Below are 16,743 nucleotides of genomic sequence, written 5' to 3' on the forward strand. Positions count from 1 at the left end.
TGAACGTTTCCATATATGTCTATGTGTAATCAACGTTTAGCTCCCACCTATAAGTGAGAATACGCAGTATTTGGTTTTCTGTTACTTCATTAATTTGCTTAGGATAACAGCCTCCAGCTCCATCCATGTTTCTGCAAGGGACATAATTTCATTCTTTTTATGGCTGTAGAGTATTCCATGGTATATATGTACCACATTTTCTTCATCCAATTTCCCACTGATGGGCAACTGGATTGATTCCATGTCTTTGCTATTATGAATAGCACAGCAGTAAACATGTAACTGCATATACTTTTTTGGTAGAATGATTTATTAATTCTTATTTTTAGATTCTTTCTTTTTTTGTGTGTGTGGAGACGGAGTCTTGCTCTGTCACTCAGGCTGGAGTGCAGTGGTGTGATCTCAGCTCACTGCAAGCTCCGCCACCCAGGTTCACGTAATTCTCCCGTCTCAGCCTCCCGAGTAGCTGGGACTACAGTTGTGTGCCACCATGCCCAGTTAATTTTTTGTGTTTTGAGTACAGATGGAGTTACACCATGTTGGCTAGGCTGGTTTCAAACTCCTGACCTCAGGTGATCCACCCACCTTGGCCTTGCAAAGTGCTGGGACTACAGGCATGAGCCACCGCATCCAGCTATTTGTAGATGCTTTTGGATTTTCTACACATATAATCATATCATCTGTGAATAATTAAAGTTTTATTCCTTTACTGCCAATCCTGGCACCTGTCTTTGCTTTTTCTTGCCCTACTGCACTGATTAGTATGTATAATACAAAGATGACTAGAAGTTGTCAGAGCAGGCATCGCTGTCTTCTTTTCAATGTCAGAGGAAAAGTGTTTAACATTTTGCTATTAAGGGTAATATTGCTGTAAATTCCCTTTATCCCTAGTTTGCTACACTCTTTTTTTTTTAAATCATAGAGTGATGATTCATATCAATGGTCTTTTTCTAATCATATAATTTTTAATAAAATGAATTACATTTACTGACTTTTAAAAATGTTAAACCACCTTTGCATTCCTGGAATAAATTAAATTTGGTCAGGATGATTTATCTTTCTTATAGAGCACTGGACTTCATATTGACTAATACTTCAGATTACAGGAGCTAAATTCATGAGAGAGATTAGTCTGCAGGTTTCTCATAATATCCTATTCAGGTACTGATCTGATTAAAACAAATTGGGAAGTGCTTCCTCTTTTTCTGTTCTACCGAACTATGTAAGACTGGTGTTACTTTGTCCTGAATGTTTGGTAAAATTCACATAGCCCTGTAGGTTTATTTGTGGACAAGGTTAAATTACAGATGCAATATCTTTAAAAGTTATAGGAACATTTAGCTATTTCTTCTTGTGCCAATCAGTTTGGTAAAATGTGCTAAGAATTTATCTATTTCATCTACATTTTCAAATTTATTTTCATAAAATTGTTTGCAATACCCTGCTTTGGTCCATTAAGTGTTTGTATGATCTATAGTGATATCCCATTATCCATTCCAAAAACTGGTTATTTGTGCATTCTCTTTTACTCTATCATTCCTACCAAGGGGTCATCAATTTTATTCACCTTTTTATGGCACAATTCTTGGCTTTATTTATTCTACTCTATGTTTATATTCTAACTCACTCATTTCTGCTCTTATCTTTATTATTGCCTTCCTCCTACATTCTTTTTGTAATCATTCCAGAAGAGAATTTGCAGTTCGTTTTCTAATAATTCCAGATGGAGTCTTCCTTTCTAATATAGTTATTTCAGATTAAGACCTACCCTTGAGGAACAGCCTTAACTATATGCCAGAAGTTGGTTTCTTTTTTTTTTTTTTCAGCTCTATACCATTTTTTACCGTGTGAAAATATAGGTAACAAAAATTTGCCATCCTAGCCATTTTTAAATGTACAACTCAGTGGTGTTAATTACATTCATAGTGATCTGCAATCATCAACACTATTTCCAAAACTTTTTCATTCCCCTCAAAGCAAAATGCTGTGGCTCTTAAACAATAACTCCCCATTCTTCCCTCTCCCTAACCCCTGGTAATTCCTAATCAACCTTTTGTCTATTTGCCTATTCTAGGTATTTCACAGAAGTGGAATTATACAATACTTGTCCTTTTATGTCTGGCTTACTTAGCATAATGTTTTCAAGGTTCACTCATGTTTTAGCATGTATCAGTGCTTCATTTTTTTTTATAACTGAAGGATATTGTATAGTGTATATATGCTGCACTTTGTTTATCTACCTATCTGATAAGACATTCAGGTTGTTTCAACATTTTGGCTATTGTAAATAATGCTGCACCAAATGCTTGTATACAAGTATCCATTTAAGTCTCACTATTGAATTTTTTGTATATTTATACCTAGGATTGGAATTGCTGGCTCATATGGTAATCCTATGTTTAACTTTTTCCCATAGCACCTCCATCATTTTACATTTCTACCAGCAATTTCTGAGGGTTCCAATTTTTCCACTTTCTTGGCAATACCTATTATTTTCCACTACTTTTATTAAAATTGCCTATTAGATGTGAAACAGTTTCTGCTTGTGGTTTTGATTTACATTTCCCTAATGACAAATAATGTTGAGTATATTTTCATGTACTTATCATTCACTGAACATCTTCTTTAGAGAAACGTCTAAGTTCTTTGTCCATTTATGAACTGGGTTTTTAAAATTATTGAATTGTATGAGTTCTTTATATATTTCAGATATTAAATCCTTGTCAGAGATACAATTTGTCCTTCTGGCCTAAATGAGTTCTGAGTGAGGTAAAACAGGTGCCTTGTGTTAGGTTTTCAGGTAGCCCCAAGGTAGGTTAGAACAGATATGCCCAACAATTTGTGAATAAGATCCGCTCTGCTCCTCCTGAACCAGGGACCAAGGTCCTACACTGGGAACAAAGACTACCTGCTTCTGAGCTAGGAGAGAATGAGGAAAGGGCAAGTGAAGATACCACAAAACTTTCCTACCATTTTTAGGCTTTTTCTTGTTTCAGCATTCGCTTGATTGCAGTAAACCTTTGAATGCTGTCTGAAGTTCTTATAAAATTGGTTCGGAGAGTTTCTGCTTGTTTTCTGATGTTTCTGGTGGAGGGATGGGCTGGGAGCTGGGAGCTGCCTACTCTGCTATTTTGCTAATGTCAATCCAATCCTGCCACTTTCACTATGTGGTATTTTCATTATTATTCTGTTAAAAATACTTTCTAATTTCAAATTGGATTATAGACAGTCTCTGACTAATGATGGTTTGACTTTACAATGGTGAGAAAACCATATGCATTCACAGTAGTTTCCTCAATTTACGATGGGGATGCATCCCAATAAACCTGTCATAAATTGGAAATGTAGTTTATTGGGACATGAATCCATTGTACATCAAGGAGCAGCTGTACTTTTTGACCAAAGGGTAATGTAGAAGCACATTTTTAAATGCCTAAGCATATAAAGATTGCCTAGTTTTTTTTTTTTTTTTTTAATTGCTTACATCTAGTTTAATTCCACTACGGACAGAGAAAATACTGTGTATAAATTGATTCCTCTGAAAATCTGTTGCTATTTTTATTCTGATACAACATTTCATCAATTTTGGTAAATGGTTCAAATATGTTTACTATAACTACTAATATAATTGGGTTTCCATTTACAAGCTTGTATCTTCTTTCTACTTGTCCTCCCTGTCCTGTGTTCTCTCTTCTCTCCCTTTTGCTTCTGTGTTGGGGGTTCCAAGACCACCATCAGGTTAGATGATTCACTAGGAGGATACAGGACTCAGCATATAGTTATACTCAATGGCTATGATTTACTTTAAAGAAAGGATACACAGCAAAATTGGCAAAGGAAAAAGGCACATGGAGTGAAATCCAGAGAAAACTAGGTGGAAAAGGCCTCTACCTGTGGAAACACACAGGACATGCTTAATTCCCCAGCAATGAGTTGTGACGTGTGAAATGTCTGCCAGACAACATTAGAGCTCATCACAGACTCAGTGCCCAAGGTTCTAATTGGGGGTGGTAACTTAGGCACCCTCTACTTAAAATGTACCAGTATCTCAGACTCCCAGAAAGAAAATGGGTTTTCAGTATAATCCATATTGTTTTCACAGTTTAGGCACAGTGAGTTGCTCTTAGCAGTTAAGGTGGTAAGAAACTTCTCAAAAGCCCAGTTTCCAGACACCACCCAAGGACCAAACTTACAAGCAGGACTTTCTAAGATAGCAGCTTCAAGCCTGCTATGTTAACTCTTTTTTACATGACGTTTTTGGAATCATCAATTCCCATTATCACATTTTATTCTCTATTAGTCAGTTATATTTTCTTTTCCAAATTTTTATTACAGATATTACAGCATGTTTGTTTCCAGGAGAATAAATTTATCCATTATTATTTGACAATGCAAGATTCTTGACTTTAACTTCATTTACTTCCTATCTCATTTTTGTCATATTTTTAACTCATACATGTTTTAATTCCCAAAAGACATAATGTTTTATACATTCAAATTTCACCTAAATTTACTACACATGTACCTCTTGCAGTTCCAAAATTAAGCTTGGGATCATTTTTCTTCTTCTATCAATACCTAATGAAGAACTGCTAGTATTCCCTTTAATGCAGGACTACTGGTGATCAATCTTCTGTTATTTCTGAGAATAACATTATCAGAAAATGTTATTTTGTGCTCTTTTAATTCATCTCATCTATTTTATGAATTAACAGCTTGATTATCAGTCCAGAACATAATTGTACTGGTATTAGCAAGGTAATGATAATAGTATTAAGAAGGAAAAACTGTGTCTGTCTTTTCTTTGAAATGGTTTTTGCTGAACTTAAATATAAATGAGATACGAGGTACTTGCTTTTGCTTTCATAACAGTATGTGTTAACTGTGTAATAAATACATTTAATTAATTGGGCAATTAATTATAACTACTAATTGTTTAGTGCCATAATTTAAAACAGGATTCCTGAAACTAAACAGTAAGTTTCCCAACTCCAGTTAAAAACAGCAGCAAAGTTAAATTATCTTTTAAGTACTTTCTTGGAGTACAAAACCATGTGTTCCAAAATCAATTAACAGGAGTCTTATCATTTCTGAGCTCAAAGAAATATTTTCAAAATAAACTTCAAAGATTTTTTAAATGTGCCATGCATTTAAAAAATTAATTTCTTTTACATTAAAAAAGCTTAATCTTAATATAGGTGATTTTAAATAAATTAGGATACATTTTAAGCACCAGAGCATTTCCCTGAATTTAGACCTGCCAATTTGCACATTAATATACCAATTTGAAATATGGTCCATTTCTGCATGACAGTCAAAATTTTAGTATGGCTTTTGCACAAAATAAAAAACTCTTAGCAATTCTGACACTGCTGAGAGGAAGCATACTCTATGTGAAAGAGTACTCAACTGAATGAGTTGGTTTGAAAAAATTTTTCACAAGGTATACAATTCTGGGTGATTTGTAAATTTTTTTGTATATACTCAAGCACTTTTTTCCTTTTAGTTTTTGTGGGTACACAGTATATATTTGTATATATTTATGGGGTACATGAGATGTTTTGATGTAGGCATGCAATGCATAATAATCACATCATGGAAAATGAGGTATCAATCCCCTCAAGCATTTATCCTTTGTGTTACAAATAATCAAATTATACTCTTTCAGTTATTTTTAAATGTCCAGTGAAATTATTATTGACTCTAGTCACCCTGTTGTGCTATCAAATACTAGGTCTTATCTTACTCATTCATTCTATTTTTTTCATACCCAGGTAAATCTGCTATCTTTTAATTTCAACTGTTTCTATTCAGGATTAAGTCATACTTCTTACTGTTGTCTCTTTGGAGGTAATAATCTTTTTTGTTCTGGCTGCTTTTTTTATGATTTTCTATTACTGTTGGATTTTAAAAGTTTTGTTAGGATTATTGAAAGTATAGTTTTCATTACTTACAATTTTCTGAAAATTCCTGGCCAGCATCTCTTCAAATAATGCTTCTGTATTATCCTCTTTCACCTCTCTACCAAGACTAAAATTATATTAATACATCTGCTAGAATTTTGTACCATAGCCCATACCTCTTTTAAATTCTCATCTGTATTTTTCTGTCCTTTTGTCTCTCCATGCTTTATTCTGAATATTTTCCAGAACCTTTTCACAGATTATCCCTTAATCTATGTCTATCTAATAAAATCTAATTCTGTATTATTGAAGTAAAACACACACTAAAGTGCACAAATCTTAAGTGTACAGCTTGTAGAACGCTGTTGAACATACTGCCATATGCTTATTGGCCAAGCTCTGCTTCACTTAACTCTCAGCCATTTTTTGGAATCAGCAGAAACCTCTAGAGGAAATGCCACTACAAATGCCAAGCTCACATTCTGGTTTCCTTCCTTTCACAGATCTTAATTTTATGCTTTTCCTAGACGTTTTCTCAGGAGGAATACTTATCTGAATAACCTAATCTGCAATTGCTACAAGTGAAAAGCTCTTCTATTTAATTCTTGTTTTCAGTGAATTAGAGATAAGAAATATTTCATCTTCAGGTGATTAAAAAAACCATGAGTAACAGCTAATGATGACTGGAGAATTAGGGTCCAAAAACATAGTTTGAGACTAGAACAATATGCAGATTTTAGCAGTAATTCTAAATTTCTTTTCTAAGGATCAGTAATCTCTTAGAGAATCTGATTAGAGTTGTGGAGCCAGAAAAATACACATGGATACATTTGCCAAACATATTAATATAATTTAACAAGGTTCAAAAATCCCCGAAGCGCATCCATGGTTCCTGTAATATTCTGTAGACATCCTGCTCAATTAAGATAAAATGTAAAAACTATCAAAGTAAATTTCCAATATATTCAATTACATAAGTATATGATTAGCATTTACTTGGCCCTGAGTTTTGATTAACACTGTGACAAGGCTGTTCCTAAAAAGTAATTCGACCTTAGGCAGGATCAAGAAACATTCTAGAATAATGTCCTGTCATCTGGAGTAGCTGGCAGTCTTTCCTGGAGTATTATACAGAAGGGTGGGGGCCACTAAGGAACACTAATAATTTAAACTGTAATCAGAGAAGAAACCAGGATGATGAATAAACTTAAAGCCAGGTTATATAAGAAACAACTGAAGGAATAAGGGATAGTTAACTTACAGAAGAAAACACTTAGTGTGTTCAAATGTATGAAAGGACATCCTAAAGAAGATAGATGCATGAAGTTACAGAGAAATTAATTTTAAAACAATGGGGGGGGGAAGATTATTTAACATTAAACTTTTAAAAAGTTCCTACTGCAGTTACTAGAGGTACTGAAACACAGGCTCAAGTCCTTCCAGAAATACTGTAGGAAATGTATGTAGAGGTATAAAATTAAACTAGTTATTACCTAAGGTTTCTCTTAAGATTAGGAATTCATTTTTTATAAGAGGTCATTTTAAAATTTATGCGTAAAGGAAAGAGCAGGGGGACTGATATTTATTTTTCACTGTAAATATTCGTATTTCCATGAATACAACTTATTTTCTCAAATAAATATTTATAGAACTTAAAGCAATAAGTATTTCCAGGCAAAATATTAACTAAGTGAAAAGATATAAACAAAGAAATTTCACTTTCAGGTGCTAAGAATTATGTAAGAGTTTAAAGATAAAGACTAAATAAATGAAATTTAGAGAAACCAAGATACCTGTTTTCTCTTACTTGTTGCCTCATCTTTTCGTCCTTTAGACTTTCATGTTTTAGTTTTGCCAATTCCATAGCCAGTTTTTCTTCTTGTTTGAGCTGGAGTTCTTTCAATCTCTTGTTTTCTTCTGCCTGAACGAAAAATGTAACTTTGTTGTTTGTGCTCTAGAATCAGATTTTTTTCATCAAGGTTGAATTTGTTTTATAACAGAAAACTAAATTCCTTAAGGCCAACAATTGATGTTTTATTTTAAAATACAAAATGTTGTTTTAATAAATACTTTTTCAAAACATTTTATCATGGAAAATTTCAAGTATTGCCAATAGCAAGAAGAATATTAAAGTACACTCTCAGGTACCCACCACCCATGTTTTCAAAAACTGTCAACATTCTGCTAATCTTTTTTCTCTACCTTCCATTTCACTCTTTTTTCCCTTGTTCTTTTTCTGCTAGGGTGTTTTAAAACAATCCTAGACATCATGTCATTTACCATGTAAATAATTCAGTACAAATATCTACCTGATCAGAATTTTTTAAAACAATCATGTCGTCAACATGTCTAATTAACAATAATTCCTTGATGTCTAATACCATGTCCATATTCAAGCTTCCCCAGTTGTTTCAAGATACTTTTCTAGTTGGTTTGCTCAAATCAAAATCCAAACAAGATCCACATATTGCATCTAATTATTATTTTTCTTAAGTCTCTTATATATTCTGTAACAATCACCTCTCAACATACATTTTTCCCCCAAGCCACTGATTTATTATAGAAATTAGAACATACATCCTGTAGAATGTTCTACATTTTGCATTTGACTGATTGCTTTCCCAGGATATATCACTGAACTTATTTCTCTTTTATATTTCCTGTAAAATGGCAGAAAGATCTTGAGGCTTGATTAAATTCAGTATCTAATGAAAACACATGAAAAGACGTTCAGCATCATTAGCCATCAAGAAATGCAAATTAAAATTACAATGAGATATTAGTACGTACCTATTGGAATGGCTAAAACAAAAAACAGTGCCAACACCAGATGCTGGCAAGAAACTATTACTCATGTATTGCTGCGTGGGAATGTAAAATGGTACAGGCATTCTGAAAATCAGCTTGATAGTTTGATATAAAACTAACATGCAGCTGAGTGCTGTGGCTTACACCTGTAATCCCAGTACTTTGGGAGGCTAAGGCAGGAGGATCCTTAAGGCCAGGAGTTTGAGACCAGCCTGGGCAACATAGAGAGATGCCGTCTTTACAGAAAATTAGCCAGGTGTGGTGGCACAAATCTGTAGTTCTGGCTACATCAGGAGGTTGAGGTGGGAGGACCACCTGAGACCAGGAGTTCAAGGCTGCAGTAAGCCATGATCACACCACTGCACTCCAGCTGGGCAACAGAGCAAGATCCTGTCTCTTTAAAAAAAAAAAAGTCTCCATGCAATTATCATACAACTCAACAATTGTACCTCTTAACCATTTACCCCAGGGAAATGAAAACTTCTTATTTAAAAACCCGTATACAAATGTTTGCAGCAGATTTATTCATAATAGCCAATACTGAAAATACTCAAGACATCCTTCATCCTGTGAATGGTCAAACTGGTACATCCATACTATGGGATAGTACTCAGCAATAAAAAGAAATGAAGCAATAAAAAAGAATGCAAGCAAAACTTGGATGAATCTCCAGGAATTATGTTAAGTGAAAAAAGCTAATTCCAAAAGATTACATACAGTTTGATGCTATTTATGTAATATTCTTGGTACATGTTATTTTTTAATAATTGAAATATAATTCATATAGCATAAAATTCACCTTTTACAATTCACAATTCAGTGATTTTGTATATTCACAATATTGTGTGTCTATAACCACTATTTCGTTCCAGATCCTTAAAAAAAATAGACTTTGACTTTGAAGTTTTGGGTTCACAACAAAATTGAGCAGAAAGTACACAGAGTTCCCATATACTCCCTGTCCCCACACATGCTCAGCCTCCCCTACTGTCAACCTCCTCCATTAGACTGGTACATTTGTTACACTCAATAAAGCTGTATTTACATTACTTAAACCTGTGCATCATTATCACCCGAAGTCCATAGTTTACATTAAGGTTCATTCTTGGTGGTACACATTCTATGGGTTTTGGCAATGCATAATCATATGTATCTACCATAATAGTATTGTACACAATCATTTTACTACCCTAAAAATCCTCTGTGGTCTGTCTATTCAAACCTTCCTCACCTAAAATCCTAAAAACAACTTACATTTTTACTGTTTCCGTAGTTTTGCCTTTCCCAGAATGTCACATAGTTGGAATTATACATCACATAGTTGGAATTATACAGAATGGAGCCTTTTTGAACTGGCTTCTTTCACTTAGTAATGTGCATTTAAAGTTCCTCCACATCTTTTCATGGCTTCATAGCTCATTTCATTTTGGCACTGAATAATATTCCATTATCTGGATGTATCACAGTTTATCCATTATCTATTGAAGGACATCTTGGTTGCTTCTAAATTTTGACATTTATGAATAATTCTGCTACATATTATAAACATTTGTGCTATGGCAGCTATAAAGCTGCCATATGTTATAAATATTATATATTTTTATAAATGCCATAGATCTATATAGATGATTGTGTGTACACACTATATATAGCACATCCGTGTCTACATTTGTGTGTGGCATAAAATGTCAACACTCCAGAATGTTTACATCACCCCAAAAGAAACCTGTAACCTACTAGCAGTCACTCACTATTCCTCTCACCTTTTCCCCCAATCCCTGCCACCCACTAATCTATTTTTTGTCTCTATGGATTTGCATATTCTGGATATTTCATATAAATGAATTCACACAATATGTGGCCTTTTGTATCTGGTTTATTTCACTTAGCATAATGTTTTTAAGGTTCATACATGTTGTAGCATGTATCAGTAATTCTTTCCTTTTTATGGCTGTGTAATATTCCATTGTATAGATGTAACACATTTTGTTTATCCATTTATCAGCTGATTGGCATCTGGGTTGTTTCTACTTTTTGGGTGTTATGAATAATGCTGCTATAGACACTCATGTATGAGTTTTTATGTAGATATATGTCTTCAATTATCTCTCAGGAATATATTTAGAATCCAGCTACACCACACCTAGATTTCTGACTTGCAGAAACTGAGATAATAAATAGGTGTTGTTTTAAGCTGCTAAGTTTGTGATAATTTGTTACTTAGCAATTGAAAACTACTACAGCAACTAACGTGTACTCTTCAAAATTGTCACGGTCATGAAAGACAGGAAAAAGCGAAGAATTCTTACAAACTAGAGGAGACAAAGAATGGAGGAGAAACAATGACTGGCCAGGCACAGTGGCTCATGCCTGTAATCCCAGCACTTCGGGAGGCGGAGGAGGACAGATCATCTCAGGTTGGGAGTTGGAGACCAGCCTGACCAACATGGAGAAACCCCGTCTCTACTAAAAATACAGAATTAGCCGGGCGTGGTGGCGCATGCCTATAATCCCAGCTCCCTGGAAGGCTGAGGCAGGAGAATCACTTGAACCCAGGAGGCAGAGGTTGCAGTGAGCCAAGATTGTGCCATTGCACTCCAGCCCGGGCAACAAGAGCGAAACTCTGCCTCAAAAAAAAAAAAAAAAAAAAAAAAAAATATATATATATATATATATATATATACACACATATGTATATGTGTGTGTGTGTGTGTGTGTATGACTATAGTTTATTCAAGTGCAAAGCTTGAGGATAGTCACTCAGGAAACGCAAACTGCAAAATAATGGGTCATTGTTCCAACGTGGGGAAGTTAAGGTTTCACCTATATAGGCAGAGATAGAGAAGCTTAACAGGGTTGCAACATTTTCCATATAAGGTCAGTGTATATATTATAGCAATTTAATTAGTTGCATTCCAAGGAACATTCCATGAGAAAGGGTAATGATCTTGAGGGGTCTTATCTCTGGTGTCTTTCCTAATCATTTACAGAACAAGAATAAGGAGGATTTAATCTGTAATTGGAAAAGCAGAAGTTGTAGCAGCATGCTATGTGACTCAGGACATAGTCACATTCCTCTCAAGGCTAAAAACTAAGGAGACATGACAACTAAATGCAATCTGTGGTCCTCAACTAGCAAAAAAAGACATTAGTGGACAAACTGATGAAATCTGAATAAATCTCGTAGTTAACAGTATTCTATCAAAGCTAAATTCTCCATTTTGGTAACTTTTCTATGATTTTCATCTATGTAAGACGTTAAGAAGTAGTCACGTGAAGGGTATATGCAAATTCTCTACACTATTTTTGCAACTCTCCTATAAATCTAAACTTATCTCAAAATAAAAAGTTAAAAATATGCATATTTCCAAGATTGTTCACTGAAAAGACCTGGAAGCAATTATAACCCAAGAATTATGAGTAAACCAAGCACCCAAATTTTCTTGAAATATTATTTCCACTAAATGATAACAGGGCTTCCTGGCACAATGGCTGATTCCAGGTGTATGACAAAAAATATAAGAGATAAGCTTTGTATTTGTCAGCGTTCTCTAGAGGGAGTGATTATGAAGGCAGACAAGTTCTAAGATCTGCCAGGTGAGCTGGCAAGCTGAAGAACTAATGGTTTTGTTCTAATTTGAGTCCTAAAGCCTCAGAACCAGCAGGCTCAAGACCCAGAAAGAGCCAATGTTTTAGTTTGAATTCAATGACAAGAAAAAAAGCAAATGTCTCAGCTGAAAGGCAATTAGGCATGAAGAATTTTGTCTTATTCAAAGGAAGGTCAATCTTTTTGTTCTATTCAGGCCTTCAACTGATCAGATGAGGCCCACCTATATTAGGGAGGGCAATGTGCTTTATACTCAGTTTACAGATTTAAATGCTAATCTCATCCAAAACAAGCTACAGAAACACCCAGAATGATGTTTTATCAAATACCTAGAAACCCCAAGGCCCAGTCAAGTTGACACATAAAATTATCACAAGCCTAGAACATTTTGTTTTGACAGAAAGCAAGGAAGGTATCAAAGATTAAGGAAATATTGTCAAAAGGGCACAGAGGGCTGGGCACAGTGGCTGACACATGTAATCACAGCACTTTGGGAGGCCGAGGCAGGCAGATCACTTGAAGTCAGGAGTTCAAGACCAGCCTGGCCAACATGGTGAAATCCCATCTCTACTAAAAATACAAAAATTAGCCTAGCATGGTGGTGCAGGCCTGTAATCCCAGCTACTTGGGAGGCTGAGGGAGGAGAATCTCTTGAACGCAGAAGGCAGAGGTTGCAGTGAGCCAAGATGGTGCAGCTGCACTCTAGCCTGGGAGACAGATGAAGACTCTGTCTCAAAAAAAAAAAAAAAAAAAAAAAAAAAAAAGACAGAGGCAATATAAAAGGGCATCCATTGGCCAAGGATGAGATATTTGAGCATCAAAAATAATAATAAATGCAATTAAGTATATAAATATCTATTAGTCCATAAAGGTATTTTTAAAAAGAGACAAAATCAAAAACTAAATAAAACAAAATTTTAAAAACAATCACAACATAGGTAGACACCAATGGAAGAAAACAGGACACCAACTCCTTACTCTGAAAATTAACTGTTTCCTTTTTCAGTAAGAATAAGTAACCCTAGTCAATAATACAAGTTCTTTTTCTTTTTCTTTTCTTTTTTTTGCAGGGCAGGGGCAGGGGAACAGGGTCTCTGTCACCCAGGCTGGAGTGCAGTGGCAAGATCATAGCTCACTGCAGCCTTGAACTCCTGGGCTTAAGTGATCCTTCCATCTTGGCCTCCCAAAGTGCTAGAATTATAGGGGTGAGCAGTTGCGCTGGCCCGAGGTAACGTTCTTTACAGAGGAATTTCAGCTAATTAAATGTGAAAGGAGTAAAAGAATCAGAAAATCAGTTTTTGTAACCACTAATGAAAGAAAAAATTCTTTTGTGAAACCACAAATGAAAGTTTATGGGAACCTTTACAGTGGAAAAACGAGACTGTCTCCCTAAACGCACTGATCAATACTGGTATCACTAAAAGTGGAACAACCAGACCTCATGTGCTCCCTGTTGTGACACAATGACAAGGACAGCATCACCTATGGAGCATTCTCGCCAAAAAAGGTGGACCGCAATCTAATTGTGTCTTTATGGCTAGGTTCTATTTAGAGGAAATATACATTTAGGGAAATAAATAGGGAAATAAATTGAATGAACATGAGGAAGCAAACATGTATATTCAGAATGTGGGCTGCTGGATAAAACAACTGGCTTAGTTTAACAAGCTAAAAACATGAAGTCAAAAAAAAAAAAGGTGAAGGAGGGGCTGTTTTCAATTAAAAGGGACTTAAACAGACATAACCACCAAATACACTGTATGAACCTTGCTTGGATCTTGGTTAAAACAAACCAACTGTAAAAGCAGATTTTTGACACAACCACAGAAATGTGTTTATGGAATGGGCGAGATAATAGTATGGTACTCCATATAAGAAAACATCCATATTTTGTTAGATGTATTCTTAAGTATGTAGGAGAGTGTTGGTGTTGATACCTGGGATTTTCTTTCAGATTAAAGAAAAAATAATAAAAAGAATAGGAAAAATATCCAACCCCTAAGATCTGCTTTCGCAGAGTTAAAAAAAAAAAAATCGTATCTAAGCTTTTGAATTTGGAACACAGAAAGGGTGGATACCATTTTTTAAATTTGCTTTTGTTATTCTCCACAAAATCCTCCAAAATGTTTAACATACAGCAGGTACTCAAAAACTACTGACATATCAGAATACCTTTTATGTATTTATGAGAATTCACTTCTGTCATGTCTCCATTCTTATTAGTTTCCCTTTTCTACCACCTTAATCCCTTAAAATGTTGAGATATACGAAAGTGTTCATTTTCTACCATTTAATAATGTACACGTTAATTTCAGTAAATTTTTTAAAGGCACCCTTAAACTTTTGTTTTTAGAAATTTATGAAAGGCAACACAATTGTACTTACATGAACAAAACTTGTAGTAATGACTGAGTTCATATTTATGTTAAAAAAAAATCTGAGTGCTTATTCTGTATCAGGCATTATTCCAAATGCCTTGCATGTATTAATTCATTATTAAAACAATCCTAAGTAGGAGGTACTATTATTATTCCCCATTTTATAGAAAAAGCATAAAAAAGCAGGCCAGGAGTGGTGGCTCACCCCTATAATATCAGCACTTTGGGAGGCCGAGGCGGGCGGATCACGAGGTCAGGAGTTCCAGACCAGCCTGGTCAATTATGGTGAAACCCCATCTCTACTAAAAATTAAAAAATTAGCCAGGCGAGGTGGCAGGCGCTTGTAGTCCCAGCTACTCGGGAGGCTGAGGCAGAAGAATCGCTTGAACCCCGGAGGCGGAGGTTGCAGTGAGCCAAGATCGTGCCACTGCACTGCAACCTTGGTGACAGAGTGACACTCCGTCTCAAAAAAAAAAAAAAGTAAAAGCAACTTACTCAAGGGTCCGTAGCTAAGGTATAGCAGTAGTAGGATTCAAAGACAGGCCGGCTCCAGAAACCCAGCTCTTTCCGATTACACTGAGCTGAGGCACAATCCGGCATCCCTTACCTGCTGCTGCCGTTTATCTGCTCATTTCCAGCATTAGCAGCTCACTTTCATCATTTCCAAGGTGCAAAATGGAGAAAACAAAATGTAACAATGAATAGTAAAACTTACCTTTTGAATGGCCTCTTCCATATCCAACTCAAATTGTTCATTTTGTAATAATCTGAGAAACTGCTTGCGCTCAACACGGTTATCATTTTCATTCTGCACCATTCGATTCCTGATTTGACTGTTGATGTTTTTTAGCGCTTGGACATGTAATTTCTTGCAGTAGTTTTCATCTACTAATTTCTGATGCCTTTCACTACAGCTCATATTTCTCCTTTTGGAAGCCTACGATGGAAGAAAGAAAGATGCATATTTTGATATTCCAAAATCTAAAAAAAAAATGATATAAACCTTAGTAACAAAGGATACAAAGAGCCTGGCTTCATTCCTAAATTCAAAGGAGTATACCGAATAAAAAGTAAACGTGGTAGATAAATATGTTCACATATCGATCAAAGAGGTACTGCTATTATTTCCTATTTTATGGATGAAACATGAAAAGTAACTTTACCCAAGTTTCTGCAGCTAAAAAATAGCTGTACTAGGATTAATCGCACCCTACAGACCCACATCTTTACTACCACCCGGGAATTTCTCCTTCCCTCATTCCACCCACCACCACCACCACCACGACTACCACACAGGGCCATAAAGTGCTGTTCAGAAGCTGCTCAGGTTTTCCTAATATAAGTGTAACAGGTCAGCTCGCTGCTGCTATTTCTCCATTCGCTTTCTCCTACGCTTTTATTTCTACTTATTTCTTCAGAGGTTCTATTGGGCAGATTTAAAGATGTATTTAATACACTATCCGAAAAGAGCCAAAAAGGCTGGAAATCACCGCGAGCGTCCCTTCTAATAGCACCTGAGGCCTCCGAAAGCAAATACAAGTTCCCCAATTAATGCCCAGATTAAGCACTTAAAATCCTTTTTTAGAAGCAGATGAGCGCCAAACTAGACTTAAATCAACAAATAAACAAGTAGTTTCGAGTCCCCCAACTGGCTCACCATCTTGGCTGACGAAAAATACCCCCTCTCGTGGGACCGCGGCCACCACCTCCCACCGCAAACGCAGCAGCCAGCAGCCCCTAGGAGCTCACCTGGCTGCGTGCTCTCGGGTGTTTACGCGGCGTCCCGGCAACGGTGGAGCTGCGGGCCCTCAGCTCGACCAAGACTGAACCACGCAGAGCGTGGCCTCCCATTGGGCGCGGCAAGATCCAATCGGCATTGAGCTTCTTAGGAACTGGGCAGGAGGGCTACTTCTATAAGTCTAAACTAGAAAAGCGGGACGTTCAGATTGTGGCCTGACCCCAAGCACTTTGCAGTGGGCTAGGGGAACTCGATTTCCCTCCAGCGGCCGAACTCTGGTTTGAGTGGGTTTGGGAGCGAAGATCAGGC

The 16,743-nt window shown here is 36.0% G+C and overlaps 1 protein-coding gene across 3 annotated transcripts in view; it reads right to left on the reverse strand.

Annotated features, from left to right (window-relative positions):
- MNS1 (meiosis specific nuclear structural 1) overlaps positions 1-16,517 on the reverse strand; it is a 45,898-nt gene extending 29,381 nt beyond the window's left edge. For 2 of the 3 annotated variants that reach the window (XM_030930417.1, XM_030930416.1), the window contains exons 1-3: positions 16,354-16,517; positions 15,412-15,633; positions 7,697-7,824 (exon numbers count right to left, since the gene is read on the reverse strand). In XM_030930417.1, coding sequence (XP_030786277.1) covers positions 7,697-7,824; positions 15,412-15,633; positions 16,354-16,356 — 353 coding nt within the window. In that variant the 5' untranslated portion in view covers positions 16,357-16,517. The remainder of the gene's footprint in view (positions 1-7,696; positions 7,825-15,411; positions 15,634-16,353) is intronic. The other variant, XM_010374285.2, reaches the window with a different exon arrangement.
- Between the last annotated feature and the right edge of the window lie 226 nt (positions 16,518-16,743).

The sequence above is a fragment of the Rhinopithecus roxellana genome, chromosome 5 (assembly GCF_007565055.1).
Source record: "Rhinopithecus roxellana isolate Shanxi Qingling chromosome 5, ASM756505v1, whole genome shotgun sequence".
Taxonomy (NCBI): Eukaryota; Metazoa; Chordata; class Mammalia; order Primates; family Cercopithecidae; genus Rhinopithecus; species Rhinopithecus roxellana.